The 17,810-nt window shown below is 35.1% G+C and overlaps 4 protein-coding genes across 4 annotated transcripts; all 4 read left to right on the plus strand.

The window, feature by feature from the left end:
- Positions 1-281: 281 nt before the first annotated feature.
- LOC145070603 (bZIP transcription factor 18-like) lies at positions 282-2,107 on the plus strand. Its single transcript, XM_079017553.1, has 4 exons — positions 282-869; positions 1,202-1,334; positions 1,406-1,490; positions 1,572-2,107. The coding sequence occupies exons 1-4, from the start codon at positions 391-393 to the stop codon at positions 1,841-1,843; spliced, it is 969 nt and encodes a 322-aa protein (XP_078873679.1). The 5' UTR covers positions 282-390; the 3' UTR covers positions 1,844-2,107.
- Positions 2,108-3,105: 998 nt separating this feature from the next.
- LOC145070739 (uncharacterized) lies at positions 3,106-4,708 on the plus strand. Its single transcript, XM_079017699.1, has 6 exons — positions 3,106-3,492; positions 3,736-3,784; positions 3,862-3,964; positions 4,043-4,213; positions 4,299-4,368; positions 4,443-4,708. Exons 1-6 carry the CDS (start codon positions 3,175-3,177, stop codon positions 4,515-4,517), a joined length of 786 nt encoding a protein of 261 aa, XP_078873825.1. The 5' UTR covers positions 3,106-3,174; the 3' UTR covers positions 4,518-4,708.
- Positions 4,709-6,268: 1,560 nt separating this feature from the next.
- Positions 6,269-7,812, plus strand: LOC145070498 (uncharacterized). Its single transcript, XM_079017440.1, has 6 exons — positions 6,269-6,602; positions 6,851-6,899; positions 6,976-7,078; positions 7,157-7,327; positions 7,405-7,477; positions 7,565-7,812. Exons 1-6 carry the CDS (start codon positions 6,462-6,464, stop codon positions 7,637-7,639), a joined length of 612 nt encoding a protein of 203 aa, XP_078873566.1. The 5' UTR covers positions 6,269-6,461; the 3' UTR covers positions 7,640-7,812.
- A 595-nt stretch (positions 7,813-8,407) lies between these two features.
- Positions 8,408-9,892, plus strand: LOC145066557 (superoxide dismutase [Mn], mitochondrial-like). The gene is made up of 6 exons (XM_079013850.1): positions 8,408-8,731; positions 8,943-8,989; positions 9,078-9,203; positions 9,298-9,354; positions 9,445-9,522; positions 9,619-9,892. The coding sequence occupies exons 1-6, from the start codon at positions 8,446-8,448 to the stop codon at positions 9,709-9,711; spliced, it is 687 nt and encodes a 228-aa protein (XP_078869976.1). The 5' UTR covers positions 8,408-8,445; the 3' UTR covers positions 9,712-9,892.
- Positions 9,893-17,810: the final 7,918 nt, after the last annotated feature.

Raw genomic sequence — 17,810 nt, forward strand, 5'->3', positions numbered from 1 at the left:
ATAAAACTTGTATAAAATCGTTCATCCAACTTAGATAGCAATTATACAGATAATATGCATACATAGCACGTAGTTTATACAAAATATTTTATATCTATGTGTAAGATGAAAGGGACCATGCACTTACTTGAAAAGATGGTGATTTCGAACCCTTCGCTTTCTTATTGTCTGAGTTAAAGAAAATGAATTAGAGATGATCCTACAAATTATCTCAAACCTACCCGTGTAATTTAGACAAAGTTTTTCTGATTTACCTTTAATTTACTCTTTACTTGGTTTGCAAGTTGCAACTTTGCATTGCCCTTTGTTTGAGCGGAGAATAGAAGAAAGGGGAGAGCGAACCAGGAAAGACTCGTAAGCGAAGATCACGGACTCACGCAATTGAGAAAAATGCAAGATCCATCAAATCCCAATTCTATCCCGCCAAATGCTGCAACCTTTCCTTTCAGGCCGTCTCACCACCGGCGTGCACACTCGGAGGTCAACTTTCGGCTACCTGAAGATCTAGATCTTGTATCAGACTCATTCGATGCACCGTCTGGAAGCTTCGAAGAGATTGGATCTGAGGATGATCTGTTTTCTACTTACATGGACATGGAGAAGCTCGGATCTAGCTTGAAAGACGGTGGTGGCGTTCCGGACAGCAGTCGGGGGATAAACAATGTCAATGTGGTTGGTGAAGGCGGAGCTTCGGACGATAATTACGGCGACGACGGTGATGGAGAAAAGGGTATGTCGAGACCACGACATCGACATAGCAACTCAGTGGATGGCTCTATCTTTTTTAGGGAAAGCATTGAAGCTAAGAAGGCAATGGCTCCCGATAAGCTTGCTGAGTTGTGGACTGTTGATCCTAAGCGAGCTAAGAGGTACTTTTTGATTTATCTTCAATGTCTTCTTACTCTGTCCATTTCTAATAGGAAAATACGAGTGTCTTTGCACTCGGTAATTTGATTTACCAATTTTAGATACGAATAACCAATCATTTGGAAATCGAAATCTTCTGCTAAAATTCAATCCAGTCTTGTTATGAATCGATGCAATTGTTTTGTTAGGAAATCTCGTCATAATAGTTAGAGATGGAGATTGAAATCCGCTCATTATTAGGAGCTAAAGAAGAATTCGATCCAAAGTAAAGCGAAAATTAACTGGCAGAGAATTTTAGATCATCAACTTATGGTTTGTACTTTGTACTATACAGGATTTTGGCAAATCGACAATCTGCTTCTCGTTCAAAGGAGAGGAAAGCGCGCTATATATCTGAGCTCGAGAGAAAAGTTCACACCCTACAAACAGAAGCAACCACCCTTTCTGCACAATTGGCTCTCTTTCAGGTTGCTAATCTAATGATCCTTTTACCTTCATGAACATATATTTGAGGTTAATCTTGTTGCCGTTTATACAGAGGGATACAAATGGCCTGTCTTCTGAAAACACAGAGCTTAAGATCCGATTACAAGCTATGGAACAACAAGCTCATTTACGTGATGGTAAGTTTCAAGTACCTTCTGTGACTATCTGGATTTTATATAAGCAAGTGTAATGAGAGTTATTGGTTTGACAAAATACAGCTCTGAATGAAGCACTGAAGCAGGAAGTGGAAAGGCTGAGAATAGCAACTGGTGAAATGTCAAGGTCGTCTTCTTCAGATGGTTATAATCTGGGTATGCACCATGTTCAATATAATCAAGGAAACATGTTCAGAAACCAGAATCAGACAGAGCCACCGCAAAACCACCACCATCGTTTATTTTCCGGCGATCCTCTAGGGCGGTTTCAGGGGCTTGATATCAAGTCGGAATGCGTTTCACTCTCCGCGGGTGAAAGCAGTGGTGCGTTTTGATTGTCAAGATTCCGCCTCCATTTTTCTTTCATTGTTCATAGACTGACTAACAGACAGACACGTGGTTAGTGGGTAGAGGAAATTTCATTTTCTTCTAAATTGTATTGATTTATTTATTTTTACATGATTAGTGTGTTAGGGTGATGGTAGTTTTTGTAATTCATCTTGTTGTGCTATTTTTTGTTGTAGGTCATTCTTTGTAATTGTCAAGTTTATTGTGTTTATTGAACTCATGGAATGGTATTGTTGTGTTGATTGTTTCTATTTTTTCTTTGGATACAAGTTCACAACACTTTTCGGATGATTTGAAAGTATATTAACTTGGAATGTATGCAAGAACTTGAGTGACCTAAGTAACACAAATTAAAATGTATGTTGCTATTTTACAGCCTTATCCCTTAGAAAAATATTCAATTGCACAACACCAACAAGTGTTACGAAATATATGAGCACGAAAACAACCCCTAGACTTATTGAATAAACTTCTATTGTTACAATAAAGGTATAGTAAATAAATATGCCACCCTATTTATGTACTTTTCTCATGTAAGTCATAGTTATCTTATTTTCCAATTAGACCACTATAACCAAATTCACAGCCAAATATGTTGATTCTAACCGAATAGTTTGTCAAAACAATCTAAAACGACCAAAACAACATTAAATGTCTATTATTATTATTATTATTATTATTATTATTATTATTATAGCTCATTACATGTTCATCTTCACCATGAACGACCACCATTCCTCTACAACCTAACTCCTCCCATTGGGGATTGATGGTTGGTTTCCGGTAGAGCCCCAAATGCCTTTTGTTAAGAACAGTTTGAAGATTTTTTTACCAATCTTTTTATGATAGTTTTCCTGATATCTTAAGAGAAAAAAACACCACTATAACATACATAAAACACCACTATAACCCACGTTTAAATCATTTTTATGAAGTTTGAAGTTTGAATGTAGCGACTTTAGAGCATTAGTATTGCCTCATGTTCACAATTTGAATTAATCGTGTGTGCAAAAATTGTTTCGGAAACCCTCGTTAAAGTTTCCTTTAAAAAAACACATATACAAAAATAAATTACTTTGTTTTATGTTATCCCTAAAATGAATCATACATTATTTTAGCAAACATGGCTCTCATTAGGCTATCTCCTTAGAATTATTATTAACAAAATTTGATAAAAATCTTAGACATCATTCTTTATGGCCCACCTTGCTTCATCATCGTCGTTACTCGGCTGACTATTTTGTGGACTCGTAGGAATAACGCAACTCACGCAGTACCCACAGTCCCACACTACCACTCAGCCCAGTGTGCGAAACAAATGCCCCCAGTTTCACCATCAATCGCATCAACAGTTTTCTGTTCTCTCTCTCATCGATCCCAAAACCCTACATTCATATTCAGATATACAACGCCAGCATCTCGGATCAGCACTTCTGTTGCTTTTCGGACTGTTGTCAAAAGATCATTCTCCTTCCTGCAACGAAGCGCTGCAGTTAGAGCTTCATCGAATATGTCTTCCAATGGAGGTGGCGCTGATAAAAGCATGGCTCACTTCAATCTGTCTCCCACGAGCGCCCTGAAGATTCAGAAAGGAGATATCACTCGTTGGTTCATCGATGGCTCCTCCGACGCGATTGTATGTGTATATGATTGTGTTAATTGCTTGGCTTTTTTATACGAAATCGAGTAATACATATAGAAATGATTGAGGTTATCTAATCATCGTACCTTTAGATTTCAAATAAACGATTTTCATTTCGCGATGATGAGATTTGATGCCTTTTTGAACTAAAACTCTAAGTTTTGCTTAAATTATTGTCAAAGCAATTGCAACCTGTTTTCAAGCGTTTCCTCGGTGATTTATAGATATTATGCGCAGGTTAATCCAGCAAATGAGCGAATGCTTGGTGGTGGTGGTGCTGATGGAGGTGATTCTCTTCCAAATCCAATCCAACCAAATCCATTTTCCATAACGTTTTTAACAAAATTTGTGTAATTTTGATAGCTATACATCGAGCTGCTGGCCCAGAGCTTCGAACAGCATGTTATGAAGTTCCTGAAGTTCGCCCTGGGATACGTTGCCCAACTGGAGAAGCAAGAATCACCCTGTATGTTCTCAAGATCTAAACTCCATTATTGATATTTACTATGTATTTCTTGAGCTCATAATTGAAGAATTTACACAGAGGGTTTAAATTGCCTGCATCTCATGTAATCCACACTGTTGGTCCTGTTTATGATGAAGATGGCAATGCTGCAGCCTCACTGAGTAATGCATACAGGAACAGTATGCGTGTTGCAAGAGAGAACAATATTCAATATATTGCATTTCCTGCCATATCATGTGGTGTCTATGGGTGAGTTCATTAAGTTTCTAGTTCTTTTATAAATATAACAGATCATAAATTGACAGGATGTGTAATTAACTAATTACCATTTCAGATATCCTTTTGATGAAGCTGCAACTGTGGCCATATCTACAATTAGAGACCACTGCAATGACATTAAAGAGGTACTTATGCGCCTTTTCATTGTGATGTTGATTGAAAACGATGGTTTCCAATATTTGCTTAAATCTGTTTGCAGGTTCACTTTGTGCTATTTTCGGATGATATCTATAATGTTTGGGTGAAGAAAGCTGAAGAAGTACTGAAAAACTAGCACATTGAGAAATGTGTTTTTTTTATCTCCTGGAGATTGTATTTTAGATCCATATTTTCTGTTTATTGTTTTCATTTTCTGGTTTGTTACTTGATGTAGAGTTGGTGACGGTTATTAATTAGTTTGAACTTATTATTATCAAATAATATTTCCTTTTTTCCGCATCAAGTAAAGATTTGGCTATGATATCAGTTCTGGTTCATTTGTCATTTTATAGGTTTGTTTTGTTGATCTGATTTTTATGGTGAGATATGATTTTTGAAAGGGTTAAATGCAAGAAATAACAATATAATTTATAATTTTTTTCCCTATACTAACATTGTTTCTTATTATTTCTTATTAGAAGATTATACTTTGAAACATCTATCTAATTACAATTATAATTGGACATTTTTTTAAAAGTACAATACCATAATAACAAATAATTGGAAAGCATAATGCTATGATAAAATGAAATATAAATATAATGTTATAGTAAAAAAGTTAGAAAATACATTTTATTTCATGTATTTAGTTCTTTTGGAAAAACAAAGTTAATTTGAACGTCTTGCTAGCAACATCATGACCCAATCCCATTTACTAAAGGAGTCTTGCTAGCCCATTTATTATAGTGAAGATTTAAATATGACAAGATTAATATGCAATAACAAGATGTACAATAAATAGTTTTTTGAAAATGCAATGATTTTTTAAATGCTTAATTTATTAAAAAAAAGTTTATAGTATTCCTTAATTCATTGGTATGTCGATTTTGACAGTTCTTCTGCAAATGAGTTTTTTTTGTTCTTTTCAAACTAACATTTTTTCTTGCTTAAATTTGATGGCAGTCAACCGAGGCAGAAAAATGCATGTCTGGGAGGGAATCACTGGAATGAGGAAGTGTATCCAAAGGTGTTTATCGCAGAAATAAGCCAAAAAAAACAAGGCTACACACACCTTCAAAACACCATGTTTATCAAGAGTGGTTATCACAATCTCCATTTCAATACACCATCGCCTTCCCACTTCAAAAAAGAATACATAACTTCAAACATAAGTAACAAAGTATAAGATTTTAGCACTCCACTGTCAAACTTCCATATAGACAAACATAAATCATTACTAAGTGATCTTGTTGGCTCGTAAAAAAAATAAGAAAAGACATAACAAAAAATAAGAGCCTGGAGAGAAAAATTACACCGTGTTTGCCTGTGCAACCGATTGTGCCAGTGGAATGGTTTTTTTAAAAAGGCAAATAATAATTTGTTACCTTTTAATAAGGTTTTTTAGTTTGAGGATGTTTTTTAAACATTTTAAAAAATTAGTGACTCTTTTTTTACATTAATCCTTAGGCCGCACTCTCTCTCTTCTTGTCATTGGCTGGATTTTTTTTTTTTTTTTTGAATTTGCAGGTTCATCGACGAGAAGGAAGAAGTTTCTAAAAATGGCATATTTGGTCCCTATATTTGGTCTTATGTCAGAATACACCCTAATTCTGAATTCTCTTCAAAAAATAGTTTTCGAAAATTACAAAATAGACATTATAATTTTATATTCTAATTATTATTAAAATCAATTAATTTTATTAAAAAAAAAAAAAAGTGTAGGGAGTTTCCGCACACTTCTTGGCTTTTTGGTGAGGGTACGAGGGAAAAGAAAGAATCGCGTTGTACACCTTGCTAAGTTTTGACTCATTCGGGTTTGAGTTTGACCGATGATTTTTTTTTTTTGCCATTGGACTATTTCTTTATTAAATGTTCTACACTTTGATAAGTTTTTGACATTTGGTGTTTGACCATTGATTTTTTCTTTCCATCCGTGTATTTAAGATTTTCATGGCGACGATAAAATCCCTGATCATTAATCCATAAATTCATTTTCAGATATACACCGCCGGAATCTCGAATCAGCACTTCCATTGCTTTTCGAACAGTTGTCGAAAGATTATTCTCTTCCAAATCCAATATGTCTACATTGAATATGTCTACCAATGGAGGCGACGCTGAGAAAAGGATGGTTCAGTTCAATCTGTCTCCCACGAGGGTCCTGAAGATTCAGAAAGGAGATATCACTCGTTGGTTCATCGATGGCTCCTACGACGCTATTGTATGTATATAGGATTGTGTTGATTGCTTCATCTATTTGAATATGAAATCGATGATATTGCTCATGTTAATACATATAGAAATGATTGTGGCTATCTGATCATAGGTACCTTTAGAATTAAAACCCTAAGTTTTTCTTTGATCGTCTCCTTCTTCCGTGGTGATCTAATTATCTATATTTACCTATTGTCAAAGCAATGGCAACCTGTTTTCAAGCGTTTCTTCTGTGATTTATAACATTTTGCACAGGTTAATCCTACAGATGAGGGAATGCTTGGTGGTGGTGGTGCTGATGCAGGTGATTCTCTTCCAAATCCAATACATCGAATCCATTTTCCATAACGTTTTTAACAAATTTTGTGTAACTTTGATAGCTATACATCTAGCTGCTGGCCCAGAGCTTCGAACAGCATGTTATGGTGCTGGTGAAGTTCGCCCTGGAATACGTTGCCCAACTGGAGCAGCAAGAATGACTCCGTAAGTTCTCAAGATCTAGACTCCATTATTGATATTTACTTTGTATTTCTTGAACTCATGATTGAGGAATTCACACAGAGGGTTTAAATTGCCTGCATATCGTGTAATCCACACTGTTGGTCCTGTTTATAATGAAGATGAGAATCCTGCAGCTACCTTGCGTTATGCATACAGGAACTGTTTGCGTTATGTTAGTGGGAACAGTCTTAAATATGTTGCATTTCCTGCCATATCATGTGGTGCCAATGGGTGAGTTCATTAAGTTTGCTACTTCTTTTATAAGGATAACAGTTATACATTCACAGAATGTGTAATTACCATTTCAGATATCCTTTTGAAGAAGCTGCAACTGTGGCCATATCTTCAATTAGAGGCTACCCCATTCAACGCCTTAAAGAGGTACTTTCATTGTGATGTTGATTAAACAGAATGGTTTCCAATATTTGCTTATATCTGTTAAAGAACATGATTATGATCTGTTTGCAGATTCACTTTGTGCTATATTCGGATGATATCTACAATGTTTGGGTGAAGAAAGCTGAAGAATTACTGAAAAACTAGCACATTTGGCTTCAGAAGCGTGTACTATATATACTGGAGATTGTATCATAGATCCGTATTTGTATTTTCTGTTTATGCTTTTAATTTTCTTGTTTGTTACTTAATGTAATTATTAATTAGTTTGAACTTATTATTATCAAACAATATTTCATTTTATATATTTGTTTTGCTGATCTGATTTTTATGGTGGTGCCTGAAAAACATTTAAGACATGGTTTTTGAAATGGTAGAAATAGCAATATACTTTCTATTTTTCCTATAATAACTTTGTACTTTGTTTCTTCTTATCACACTACTTTATTTTTAATTATTTCTTAAAATAACATAATGCTATCATAAAAAGAAATATAAATATAATGTTGTAACAAAAAATATCAGAAAATACATTCTAATTTCATGTATTTAGCTCTTTTGGAAAAACAAAGTTTACTTAAAGGCATCTTGGTAACAACAATAACATTACCCCAATTTCATATACAACATTCTTTTTGACTAAAAGTTTGAATTACTTATTCTTACAAAATTTAGATTCTTCATTTATTAAAAAGTAACTTCTAAATGTTATAAAATGATTCGGTAAATAAAAAACCTAAAGATTCGGTAAATAAAAAGCCAAACTTTCATTATGTTATTGTTATCGACAGAGTTCAATCAACGAAGGACGAAATTTTAAGTAGTGGCAAAACGTTAAGGTGCAAAAGAAGAATTGCTTGATACTATAAGGACTTGTTTGTACTTACGAGAATTCTCCAACAAAGACACCGACACCGCTACGCCATTTCTTCCCAAATTGATTTGCTCAACACATGGCTCTACGAACCCTCGCGACTGCTAAAACCCTAGGTGCGATATCCAGGTTTCAGCAACATGTGCGTGGATTGCAGACGTTCACGCTTCCCGATCTTTCCTACGATTATGGCGCACTGGAGCCGGCGATTAGCGGAGAGATCATGCAGCTCCATCACCAGAAACACCACCAGACTTACATAACCAACTACAATAAAGCTATCGAGCAGCTCGATGATGCTATCACCAAGGGAGATGCTTCAACTGCTGTCAAATTGCAGAGCGCTATTAAGTTCAATGGCGGAGGTTAAACACTATCATTTCCTATCTTGTCGATTTCAGTGTTTTTGGTTGAATACTTGCTAGAAGCGTTATGTATCTTACATTCCATCGGAAATTTCCCCTTCAAGTCCTAAATAGGTTAAAGTGAAACATCTGTATGACAAATTTGTTGCTAGGAGGATAATAATATTCATACAACCACAGATATCTAATCTACCCTTATGTCTCTGAGCAGGTCATGTAAATCACTCAATTTTCTGGAAGAATCTCGCTCCCACCAGTGTTAGTTTCTTCTTCTGATTTAGATGATAATTCTGACTTCCGAGCACTATAATTTGACCAAAACTGAAACCCTAAAACCTTATTGCAGGAAGGAGGTGGCGAGCCACCACATGGTTCTTTGGGCTCGGCTATCAACCAGAGCTTTAGTTCTGTGGAAAAATTGATTGCTAAAATGAACGCAGAAGGTGCTGCTGTGCAAGGTTCTGGATGGGTGGTATGTTCCTTAATTTTTATTTTGTCATTTTGGTTTTTTCTTTCAACTTTTTTTTTTTTTTTTGTTATTTTAAACTTATGATATATTTTGGCAGTGGCTTGCTGTTGACAAAGAGTTGAAGAGGCTTGTGGTTGAAACCACATCAAACCAGGTAAGCTATCACTAGTTTTATTCAGAGACAAATTAGTATCCCTATTAAACTTCAGAAATCAAATTATTGAAATATGAATCTCTGTTGTAGGACCCACTGGTTACAAAAGGTCCAAGTTTGGTTCCTCTGATTGGCATAGATGTTTGGGAGCATGCATACTACTTACAGGTGATTAAACAAATTTCATGTTTGTGTATCCTAAATCAAGGTATACAAATTGTACACATTTCAACTTATATATATGTGTTTTTGTACAATTTGCAGTATAAAAATGTCAGGCCCGATTACTTAAAGAACATCTGGAAGGTGATCAACTGGAAATATGCAAGTGAAGTATATGAGAAAGAGTGCCCTTAAAAGAGTTGCAGGTTTGTTAAGATTTAAAGGATGCAATAAAGAAACCCTATTTTACCCTTGGGATATGAATGAACATACTGTGTATGAAACCAGTTTTCCTGTTACAAAATAGTTGCATAGTTCATACATGTTGCAACAAATAATTTGTTTACATTTACAGTTATTGCTATGTTTCTTGTTATATGATCTCTCTCTTGAGTTTTCATTTTTACCCCTTTTTAGACATTATGTCTAATGATTCAGTCATCTTTAATGGATTTGAATTAACCAACTCAGTTAAGGTGTTGCTTTTCGACAACACACCTAATAAATAATAAACAACCACTTGGTCATATACTTGTATTTGGCAATGCTATACAACGTAACAAGTTAAATGAATAATCAATTACAACTGATTAAATTGGAAATGAATAATCAATTGCAACAGATTAAGGGGGTATTTGGATATGGAAAAAAGAGGGTGTGTATTGCTTATTGCTTATTCTCACCACAATAAACTAAGTTTAAGTGTTTGGATAGGAATCCTTAAAAATCAGTTTATTGTGGTAGGGATAAGCTAAATAAGTTTATTTTAATATGCATCTCCCCCTTGGTTATTGCTTATTCCCATCGCAAATAAACTAATAAGCTATAATCTAATTTATCCAAACACCCCTTAAATAGTAAATACATAATCAGTCACAATTAAATAATTAATTGTAAATAATTAATTGTTTTAAAGACCCACAAAAATTATCCACTAGCCCACACAGCCTCTCAACTATTAGCTTTTGGTGAATGCAAATCCACGAAAATAGCTATGAGCTCACAACTATTAGCTTTGACAAAACCTAAAACACATATCATGTTTGTGCGAGTTTAAGATTATGTTTGACGTACTAGTTAAGCCAGTTTTAGGAGGGCTAGAACTTTATAGGGAAAGGGATAAAAAATGGACTCAAATCCCTCCATTCTATTTATTTTCCATTTGAATTAAGACACAATTAATTATTTATAATTATCTTCCATTTCATTCCTCTCCTTGTTCTTCCATTCATTAAAAAAAACTCGAAAACAAGTTAGTCAAATTGACAACAAAACTTGCAAAATAAAAAAACCATCAAATGATAAGTGACAAGTGATCACCTGACACGACCTTTAAGATGTTGGACATTGCCGAAGGTTCCCATCGACCGTGACGATTAAGACACACAAAAACATCGCCCCTTCTCTCGTTTTTTTATTTTTTTTATTTGGAAAATCATGGAAGCATAGATATTTTCGTCAGAATAAAGATATATTCTTGATTGATTGTTGTGTCTTTTAAACATATCAGTGTTTGGTTTGTGTTAGGACACTACATCACACATGCCTTTTTCTAAATACAAATTCGTGTTTGTAAGTCTTCTTGCGGATTGATTCTTGCAATCAGTGTTGCAAATATCGGCCTAGGCGGCCGATTAATCGGCGCCTAGGCGTTTGGCGGTCTTCCACCGTCGACGTTTATAGCTAATTGGACCCTATTATCGGACGTGGTCAAAATCGGTCAAAGACGGAAATTATCGGGTCTAGGCGGGTCTAGGCGCCCTAATCAGTAAAAAAAACCCTTTAAGGGCAAAAGTGTCAAATTGTTAGAATTGTTGCTAGGGATCTTCTCACTCCATCGCATTCATTTCTTTTCTTTTTTGAAATTCTCTCTGTAGTCTGAAGGAATGAAAGAAAGCATGAACTGAAGCTTCTAAAACGACGCCATCTTCTTCTTCGATGTCATTTGTCCCTCCTCCGACGCCGTCTTTTTCTTCCATTCACGTCGTCGCAGTCTGTCAGTCGTCATCCTCGAAGCTAAACCAGTCTTCGCCTTCTGAAGCTTCTACAACAGTTCGCCGCCTCCAGTGTGTTATATAATTATATAGCAATAATCAGGATGGAATCATCGATCATGGAATTCCCACATATCCACAGCCTTCTGCTATTGAATTCCCTCAACATTCACAAAGTTCCAAATGCAGTAGACAACAGGTTGCAGGTCCACATCTCATTCTAATGCTATTGGAACCCAATGTTCATAACACTTTTTTCTCCCCATTTTATGTAGACTTAGATCCAAATGCAATTGTTGGTTATTTAGATATGATGTATTAGGGATCAAAAGGGTTTTTGTAGTCATAGTATCATGTTATAATGCTATATTTATTAATTTTTAGTAACTTTTAAATAGATATAATGTTATATTCTTATGATTAATGTTATATTTATTAATTTTTTAATAATTAATGGTCCCCAATTAATCCCCGCCTAGCTGGTTAATCCCTTGATCTCATTCCACCGCCGAGCTACCGTTGAGTGATTTCTGCAACCTTGCTTGCAATACATATATTTCAATTTCGTTTGTTTCGGTTACTATTAAGTCTTGTTGAGTATATACTTCTATCATAGCAATAGCTAATGTCAAATCGGCTGGACAACAACAGTTTGTCAGAGTTACTATCTGATTGCTATAAGTTCCGTGAGTATTCTTTCATTTTTGTTTATTTTACTGCTAACCGTTGCAAAGGAACTAAAATTATTAAATAGGTGTTTATTTCGATAATCTATTGAGCCATTTTTGTTCATATTTGCTTTCCACACCCATCATGTCTATTGCGTTTGTTGGATTCATTTTTATATAACCCCCACCCAAATCAACCACTGATTAGGTATGTGTTTCTTTTGTGTTTTAATGGTTGAGAGTTGGTCTCCCTGTTTTTTTCTATTTGAAAACTTCTAAATATTTAGATAAATTGATAGTTTTTGTGGGCATCATCATGATATCATATGCATAGAAGACATTGTAAAGGTGATTGTCATATGCATAGAAGACATTGTAAAGGTGATTGTGAATGTTGGTCCACATTTCAACGAGGTGTGAAGTTTATATATATATATATATATATATATATATATATATATATATATATATATATATATATATATATATATATATATATATATATATATATATATTACACACTAGCCGTTTACCCGCGCAAAGCGGCGGGCGACAAATAGTGTCTTTCGACAATTAATTTCTTTTCGATGGAGATTGATTATTTTCAATTCAATCATTAGTTTGTTTTAAGAAACATGTCATATTAATAATAAAGAAAATTCATGAAATGACCAAATTATAGGGTGTTGAGTATTTATTTGGATGAAAAAAGATCAGGTCAAAACCTTGGAAGAGAAGATTTATTGGAGTTTGTTTAAATTTTAGTATTATTTTATTAGTGATTAGTTGTACAATTAGCTTAATGATTTGGACGTCTTAAAAAAATATTATTATTTTATTCAATCTATTTTTAGAAATAATGAGATTTGTTTTATAAGATAGTATATATATATATATATATATATATATATATATATATATATATATATATATATATATATATATATATATATATATATATATATATATATATATATATATATAAACAAGCTTGCAAAGGGGTTGTAAGGTAAAAAAGGTGTTTAGGGATGGTGCTCAGGTGCTTGAGCCACGATAATTAAATCATTGAGTTGATTTATGACATATAATAATTATGTATGTTTAATTATATATAAAATAGTCTGTTAATTTTAAGTGATTGTTGAACTGACTTTTTTTTCCTTGCAAATTTAGGCTTAGGCTTCCCCTTATATTCTCGCAGCTTAATTAAAATGTGATGCATGACTGATATGTTATCGTTGATGTTTACTTCTTAATTACTAAGATATGGTGTCATTATAGTGTAATCAAATTCTTTAATTTTAAACTTTAGATGATTATAATTTCATGATGATTATAAATAACAACCCAACCTATTAATTTGGATCATCAATATGGATAGCATAACGCAATGGTACGACTTTAACATGTTATTAATATCACAGTTAAGTTTGATAAACTAAAATATAATCGAAAAAGAAAGATTATATATTTTTTTTAAAAATTAAATCTAATTATAATATTAAAAAATAAAAGAATTTTCGTGTTCATAATTTAATAGAATTTAAAAGTTTATTTGAAATTCAACTCTTAACAAATAGAATGTTGTAACTTTCTATTTACGTGTTAGTGAGATAATTGTGTTACTAAAACGTCAAATGTTGTAAAAAAAACCTACAAAAACCAATTAGGAGTAGAACATAGGTATCAGGAGTTGTCAGAAAGGTACTTCTAGCCAAAGGTTTCAAGGCTTCAAGTCTTGTTAGAGACAAAATGTATAAATTTAGGAGTAGAATAGTAAGTGTGTGTATGTTAGCCGTTATTAAAAGAAATAAACACATATATTTATGATTTTTTATTAAGTTAATGTTTCACATAAAGTTTTTCCTATGGGTTTTCTTGGAACAGTCACTTGCTAGTGATTTCCAACACATTTTCTACGAAATGATGTTTGTAGGAAATTTTGACGATTTTCCACACACAGGTTTGCTGCCTTGTTGGGAACCTCGAGGAATTACTGATTTCGGGGAAATCGGTTTCCTAGAAATTCTCTGAGGGGTCTAATACTTTTAGTCTTTATTATAGTTTTATGGTTCATGACATGTTTTTCATTTTTTATTTTTTATTTTTTTTTTCTCTTTAACAAATTGAACATGGTTTGCAAGTATGGAAATCTCAAGTGTTTCGGATGACACACTTATTAGTGTGAATTAGCTGGTGTGACGTACATGGTGATTATCATATTTAAATTTTATATTTAACATCTTAAACAACATATCATATAACTATAACATCCCAAAAATCACAATAAATTTAAAATTTCCAAAATCAACCATTAATCAACATTGTTTACAAAAATAGTCATTTTTTCAAAAGCATTATTTCTAAAGTTCCCCCAAAGTACCAAACACACAACATATAACAACATATATTGGGTCCTCATCGTATGTCTCAAATACCCCTGAAAGGTCCTCAACATAAGTTTGGAATACCCCCGAGCCCTCGGTACGAGTTTGGCATGCCTATTGGGCCCTCAACTCGTATGTGGAATGCTCCCAAGCCCTTAGTATGAGTCTGGCATGCCAATCCGGCCCTCAAGTCATATCTATAATGCTCTTAGGTTTATTGGCTACATCACAAAGCAGTACAACCTCAACCCAACACAATATGTCAACATATGAAACAAATAAACTTAAACACAGAACCAACAAATACAAATAATCATGCAAATCTACTACTCAACCAAATACCAGTATATCATTATCTTATAACCAGGATACATAAACTAGTGGGCCGACATTTGTGCATTCGACCCACGGTATAGTGAGGAAAACTTACCTCGCAATCTGAATACAAGTTGAATAAATATCGGTCCCAAAAATCGGCTCAACGATCACTTAACCAATACCAAGGACCTAATCTCAATTAATTAGCATAAAATACCTAAAATACCCCTAAGTCAATTTGGTCAAAGCTTTATTCAAAGGTAAAGTTCAACGAGTCAACTCGGTTAACTCAGTTGAGTACGCGGGATGTACTCAACTCCTACGATTGGCGTACTCATGCTTTGACTGAATTCGGGTGGTTGACCCTATATGCACGACATATGCTGGGTTACGCACTACATACACACAAGATCCTCTTTTCCTCAATAAGAGCTTAATGCATTTAGTTCTCACATCCCAATTTCAATTCCAATGCCAAAACACCACTAAGAGTCATAAAGTTTCCAACTTTATGACTTTGCATGCCCATTAAGTGCTTAATACACAAAATCCCAACTTCTTAACACCTTAAGACCTTCTAGAGCATGCATGGGGAAAAACTAAACATCAAGACCACATTTTTATGACTCAAGACCCCTCATTAAGTCTAAAAGGACAACTTATTCGACTAAGAGCATGCCATGCTTGAGAATCATCATACTTGGGACCAAAAATGCCCTAAATGAAGAAATGCCTTGATCTATAAGATAGGATGATCAACCTATGAGCTTTTTACCTCCTAAAGGTTACTAGCAAGGAGAGAATCCCATATTCAAATTGCTTCCAAGCTCCAAAGTATTCCCACTACCTTCTTCTTCTTCTTCTTCTTCTTCTTCAATACCACCAAAACACAAAGATGAGCTCGAGATGCACTCTTCTCACTTAGAGTTATCTAAAGGGACGTTTTCTCAGGTGGAGGATGTAACGCCCGCAGATCCGGGCTAGTCAATTTAGAGGCAATAAGTGTCGAAAATGACTTTTCGACAAAAGATTATTTAGAATAAATAATTTGAACCAATTTGTAGTATAATTCACAAGGTTTCCATAACTATAAAGAACGCCGAAATCCGAGTTATAACGAAGAAGTTATGACCCGTCGAAGTTTCGCGACGGAACCGGCACGATACCGGGAAGCGTAAATAGTGAATTTACGATAGAGCGAGATTTAGCCTTAATAATCTAAACAAAATTCGTAGAATACGTTAAACTAAGAACATCGATAAAAAGAACGCCCAAATCTGACTTCGTATGAGGAAGTTATGATTTTTCGAAGTTTCGGATTAGCGGTGTACAGCCTGAAATTCGAATATTAGATCGAGTGATTTTAGCCGCCACGACCTAAACGAGAATCGAAGATATCGTTAAGAGTAGCGTAACGAGAAAAAGATGGGCGAAAACGGACGTCGGATGAAGAAGTTATGAGGATTTAACGGACCAATCCTGTCCTGGCCTGTTAATAATATAAAATTTAAAATCGAGTCAAAATTAGCCGACAGAGTCTAAATGAAAGTTGTAGAGTACGTTCCCACCTTCGCGTGGATATAAAGAACGTCAAAACGGAGCTCGTATGCGAAAGTTATGATTTTTGGAAGTCGGGTGTGGAAATTGCGAAATCTGTGGGAGAGTAGTGATGTGGCCAAATCTCAGCCGTCGCTTGCTGAACACGGAGTCGCTTCGGATGATGACATGTCGCCCTTGCTTACGCCCCGCGTCCGAAGTCAGTACGCCCCGCGTACCCTCGCCCTTATCTTCTTCCGGAATGCGAGACATCTAGTCCGAGGTGGCGCCCTTATCCGAGCCTTACGCCCAGCATAGCCAAGGACTACGCCCAGCGTAATCCGAGGCCTCGCAGGCTATAAAAGGGAGCCGAGAGTTCTTCATTTTTCACACCTTTTTCACTTCTCTCTCTAACTCCTTTCTCTCTCTAAGTGTCCTAAACTCTCCTAAACCCTAGGGAACCTCCCTAGCACCCGAGGGAAGCCCCGAGGCTCCCGGAGTCCCGAGAAAAAAAGTCTTTCGGTTTCGAAACGCTGCCCCAATTAAGTTCCGGTTTTCGATAAAATTCTCTGTAAGTGAGCTACGCTTACGCAATTTTTAATATAGCTTTCAAATAATTATAGGAATGTTATTAGGTCCTTAAAATAATTATTTGGGCTATTATTATGAGTTATATTGAGTGTTATTAACGCTTGTATAATAATAATAATAGTCAGACTAATTAATTTGTCGCGGTTATCGCTAGACTAAACCCTAGTGGTATTGGTACTAGTTTTTATCGAAGGAATATCGTTTTGAGAGTATCGAAGCGTTGTCCAAGTGCTGAGTCACCACCTTTCAGGTGAGTGCATGGTCCCCTTCAACTTACACATAGATATGAAGTATTTACTACGTGCTATGTGTGCATATTGTCTGTTTACTTGCTGTCTATGCTCGGTGAAAGATTTTATACATGTTTTAAATGATTTAAACTATATATGTATTTTATATCTACGAAAATGTTGGGGTGAGACATGGGTAGATGTAATAGATGAAATATGAGTTGGATGAGGAGTTGAGAGGTGAAATAGACCGTAAGGTGAGGGTGAGAGGTGGACGATGTGAGAAGCCTTTTCCCAAATGATGGCCCCGTCATTCAGCAGAGTATGGATGACAACCACAGACTATTCTAGACAGTCCAGTGGAACACTAGCAGGCTCGCAACCTGTAGGTGTTGTAAACGACGTGTTCATTGGTGTACTCTAAAAACCCATTGATATGTATTGCGAGTGGACTCTCGAAAACGATATTGTCACTAAAACCCGACAGATGCGCCTTAAGGACTATTCCGGCAGATGCGCCCCATAGAGAATGTCACAATTTTGGCAATTACGCCCTAGTGACAGAACTAG

The sequence above is a fragment of the Lactuca serriola genome, chromosome 8, assembly GCF_051521515.1.
Source record: "Lactuca serriola cultivar US96UC23 chromosome 8, Lser_US96UC23_V15, whole genome shotgun sequence".
NCBI lineage: Eukaryota > Viridiplantae > Streptophyta > Magnoliopsida > Asterales > Asteraceae > Lactuca > Lactuca serriola.

Excerpts from the sequence above, each read along its gene's own strand:
- LOC145070603 (XM_079017553.1), top strand. The coding sequence starts at position 391 with ATGCAAGATCCATCAAATCCCAATTCTATCCCGCCAAATGCTGCAACC. Across the intron at positions 870-1,201 it reads GATCCTAAGCGAGCTAAGAG|GATTTTGGCAAATCGACAAT; the intron begins GTACTTTTTGAT and ends TGTACTATACAG. Across the intron at positions 1,491-1,571 it reads ACAAGCTCATTTACGTGATG|CTCTGAATGAAGCACTGAAG; the intron begins GTAAGTTTCAAG and ends GACAAAATACAG.
- LOC145070739 (XM_079017699.1), top strand. The coding sequence starts at position 3,175 with ATGCCCCCAGTTTCACCATCAATCGCATCAACAGTTTTCTGTTCTCTC. Across the intron at positions 3,493-3,735 it reads ATGGCTCCTCCGACGCGATT|GTTAATCCAGCAAATGAGCG; the intron begins GTATGTGTATAT and ends TATTATGCGCAG. Across the intron at positions 3,965-4,042 it reads GGAGAAGCAAGAATCACCCT|AGGGTTTAAATTGCCTGCAT; the intron begins GTATGTTCTCAA and ends GAATTTACACAG.
- LOC145070498 (XM_079017440.1), top strand. The coding sequence starts at position 6,462 with ATGTCTACATTGAATATGTCTACCAATGGAGGCGACGCTGAGAAAAGG. Across the intron at positions 6,603-6,850 it reads ATGGCTCCTACGACGCTATT|GTTAATCCTACAGATGAGGG; the intron begins GTATGTATATAG and ends CATTTTGCACAG. Across the intron at positions 7,079-7,156 it reads GGAGCAGCAAGAATGACTCC|AGGGTTTAAATTGCCTGCAT; the intron begins GTAAGTTCTCAA and ends GAATTCACACAG.
- LOC145066557 (XM_079013850.1), top strand. The coding sequence starts at position 8,446 with ATGGCTCTACGAACCCTCGCGACTGCTAAAACCCTAGGTGCGATATCC. Across the intron at positions 8,732-8,942 it reads TATTAAGTTCAATGGCGGAG|GTCATGTAAATCACTCAATT; the intron begins GTTAAACACTAT and ends GTCTCTGAGCAG. Across the intron at positions 9,355-9,444 it reads TTGAAACCACATCAAACCAG|GACCCACTGGTTACAAAAGG; the intron begins GTAAGCTATCAC and ends TCTCTGTTGTAG.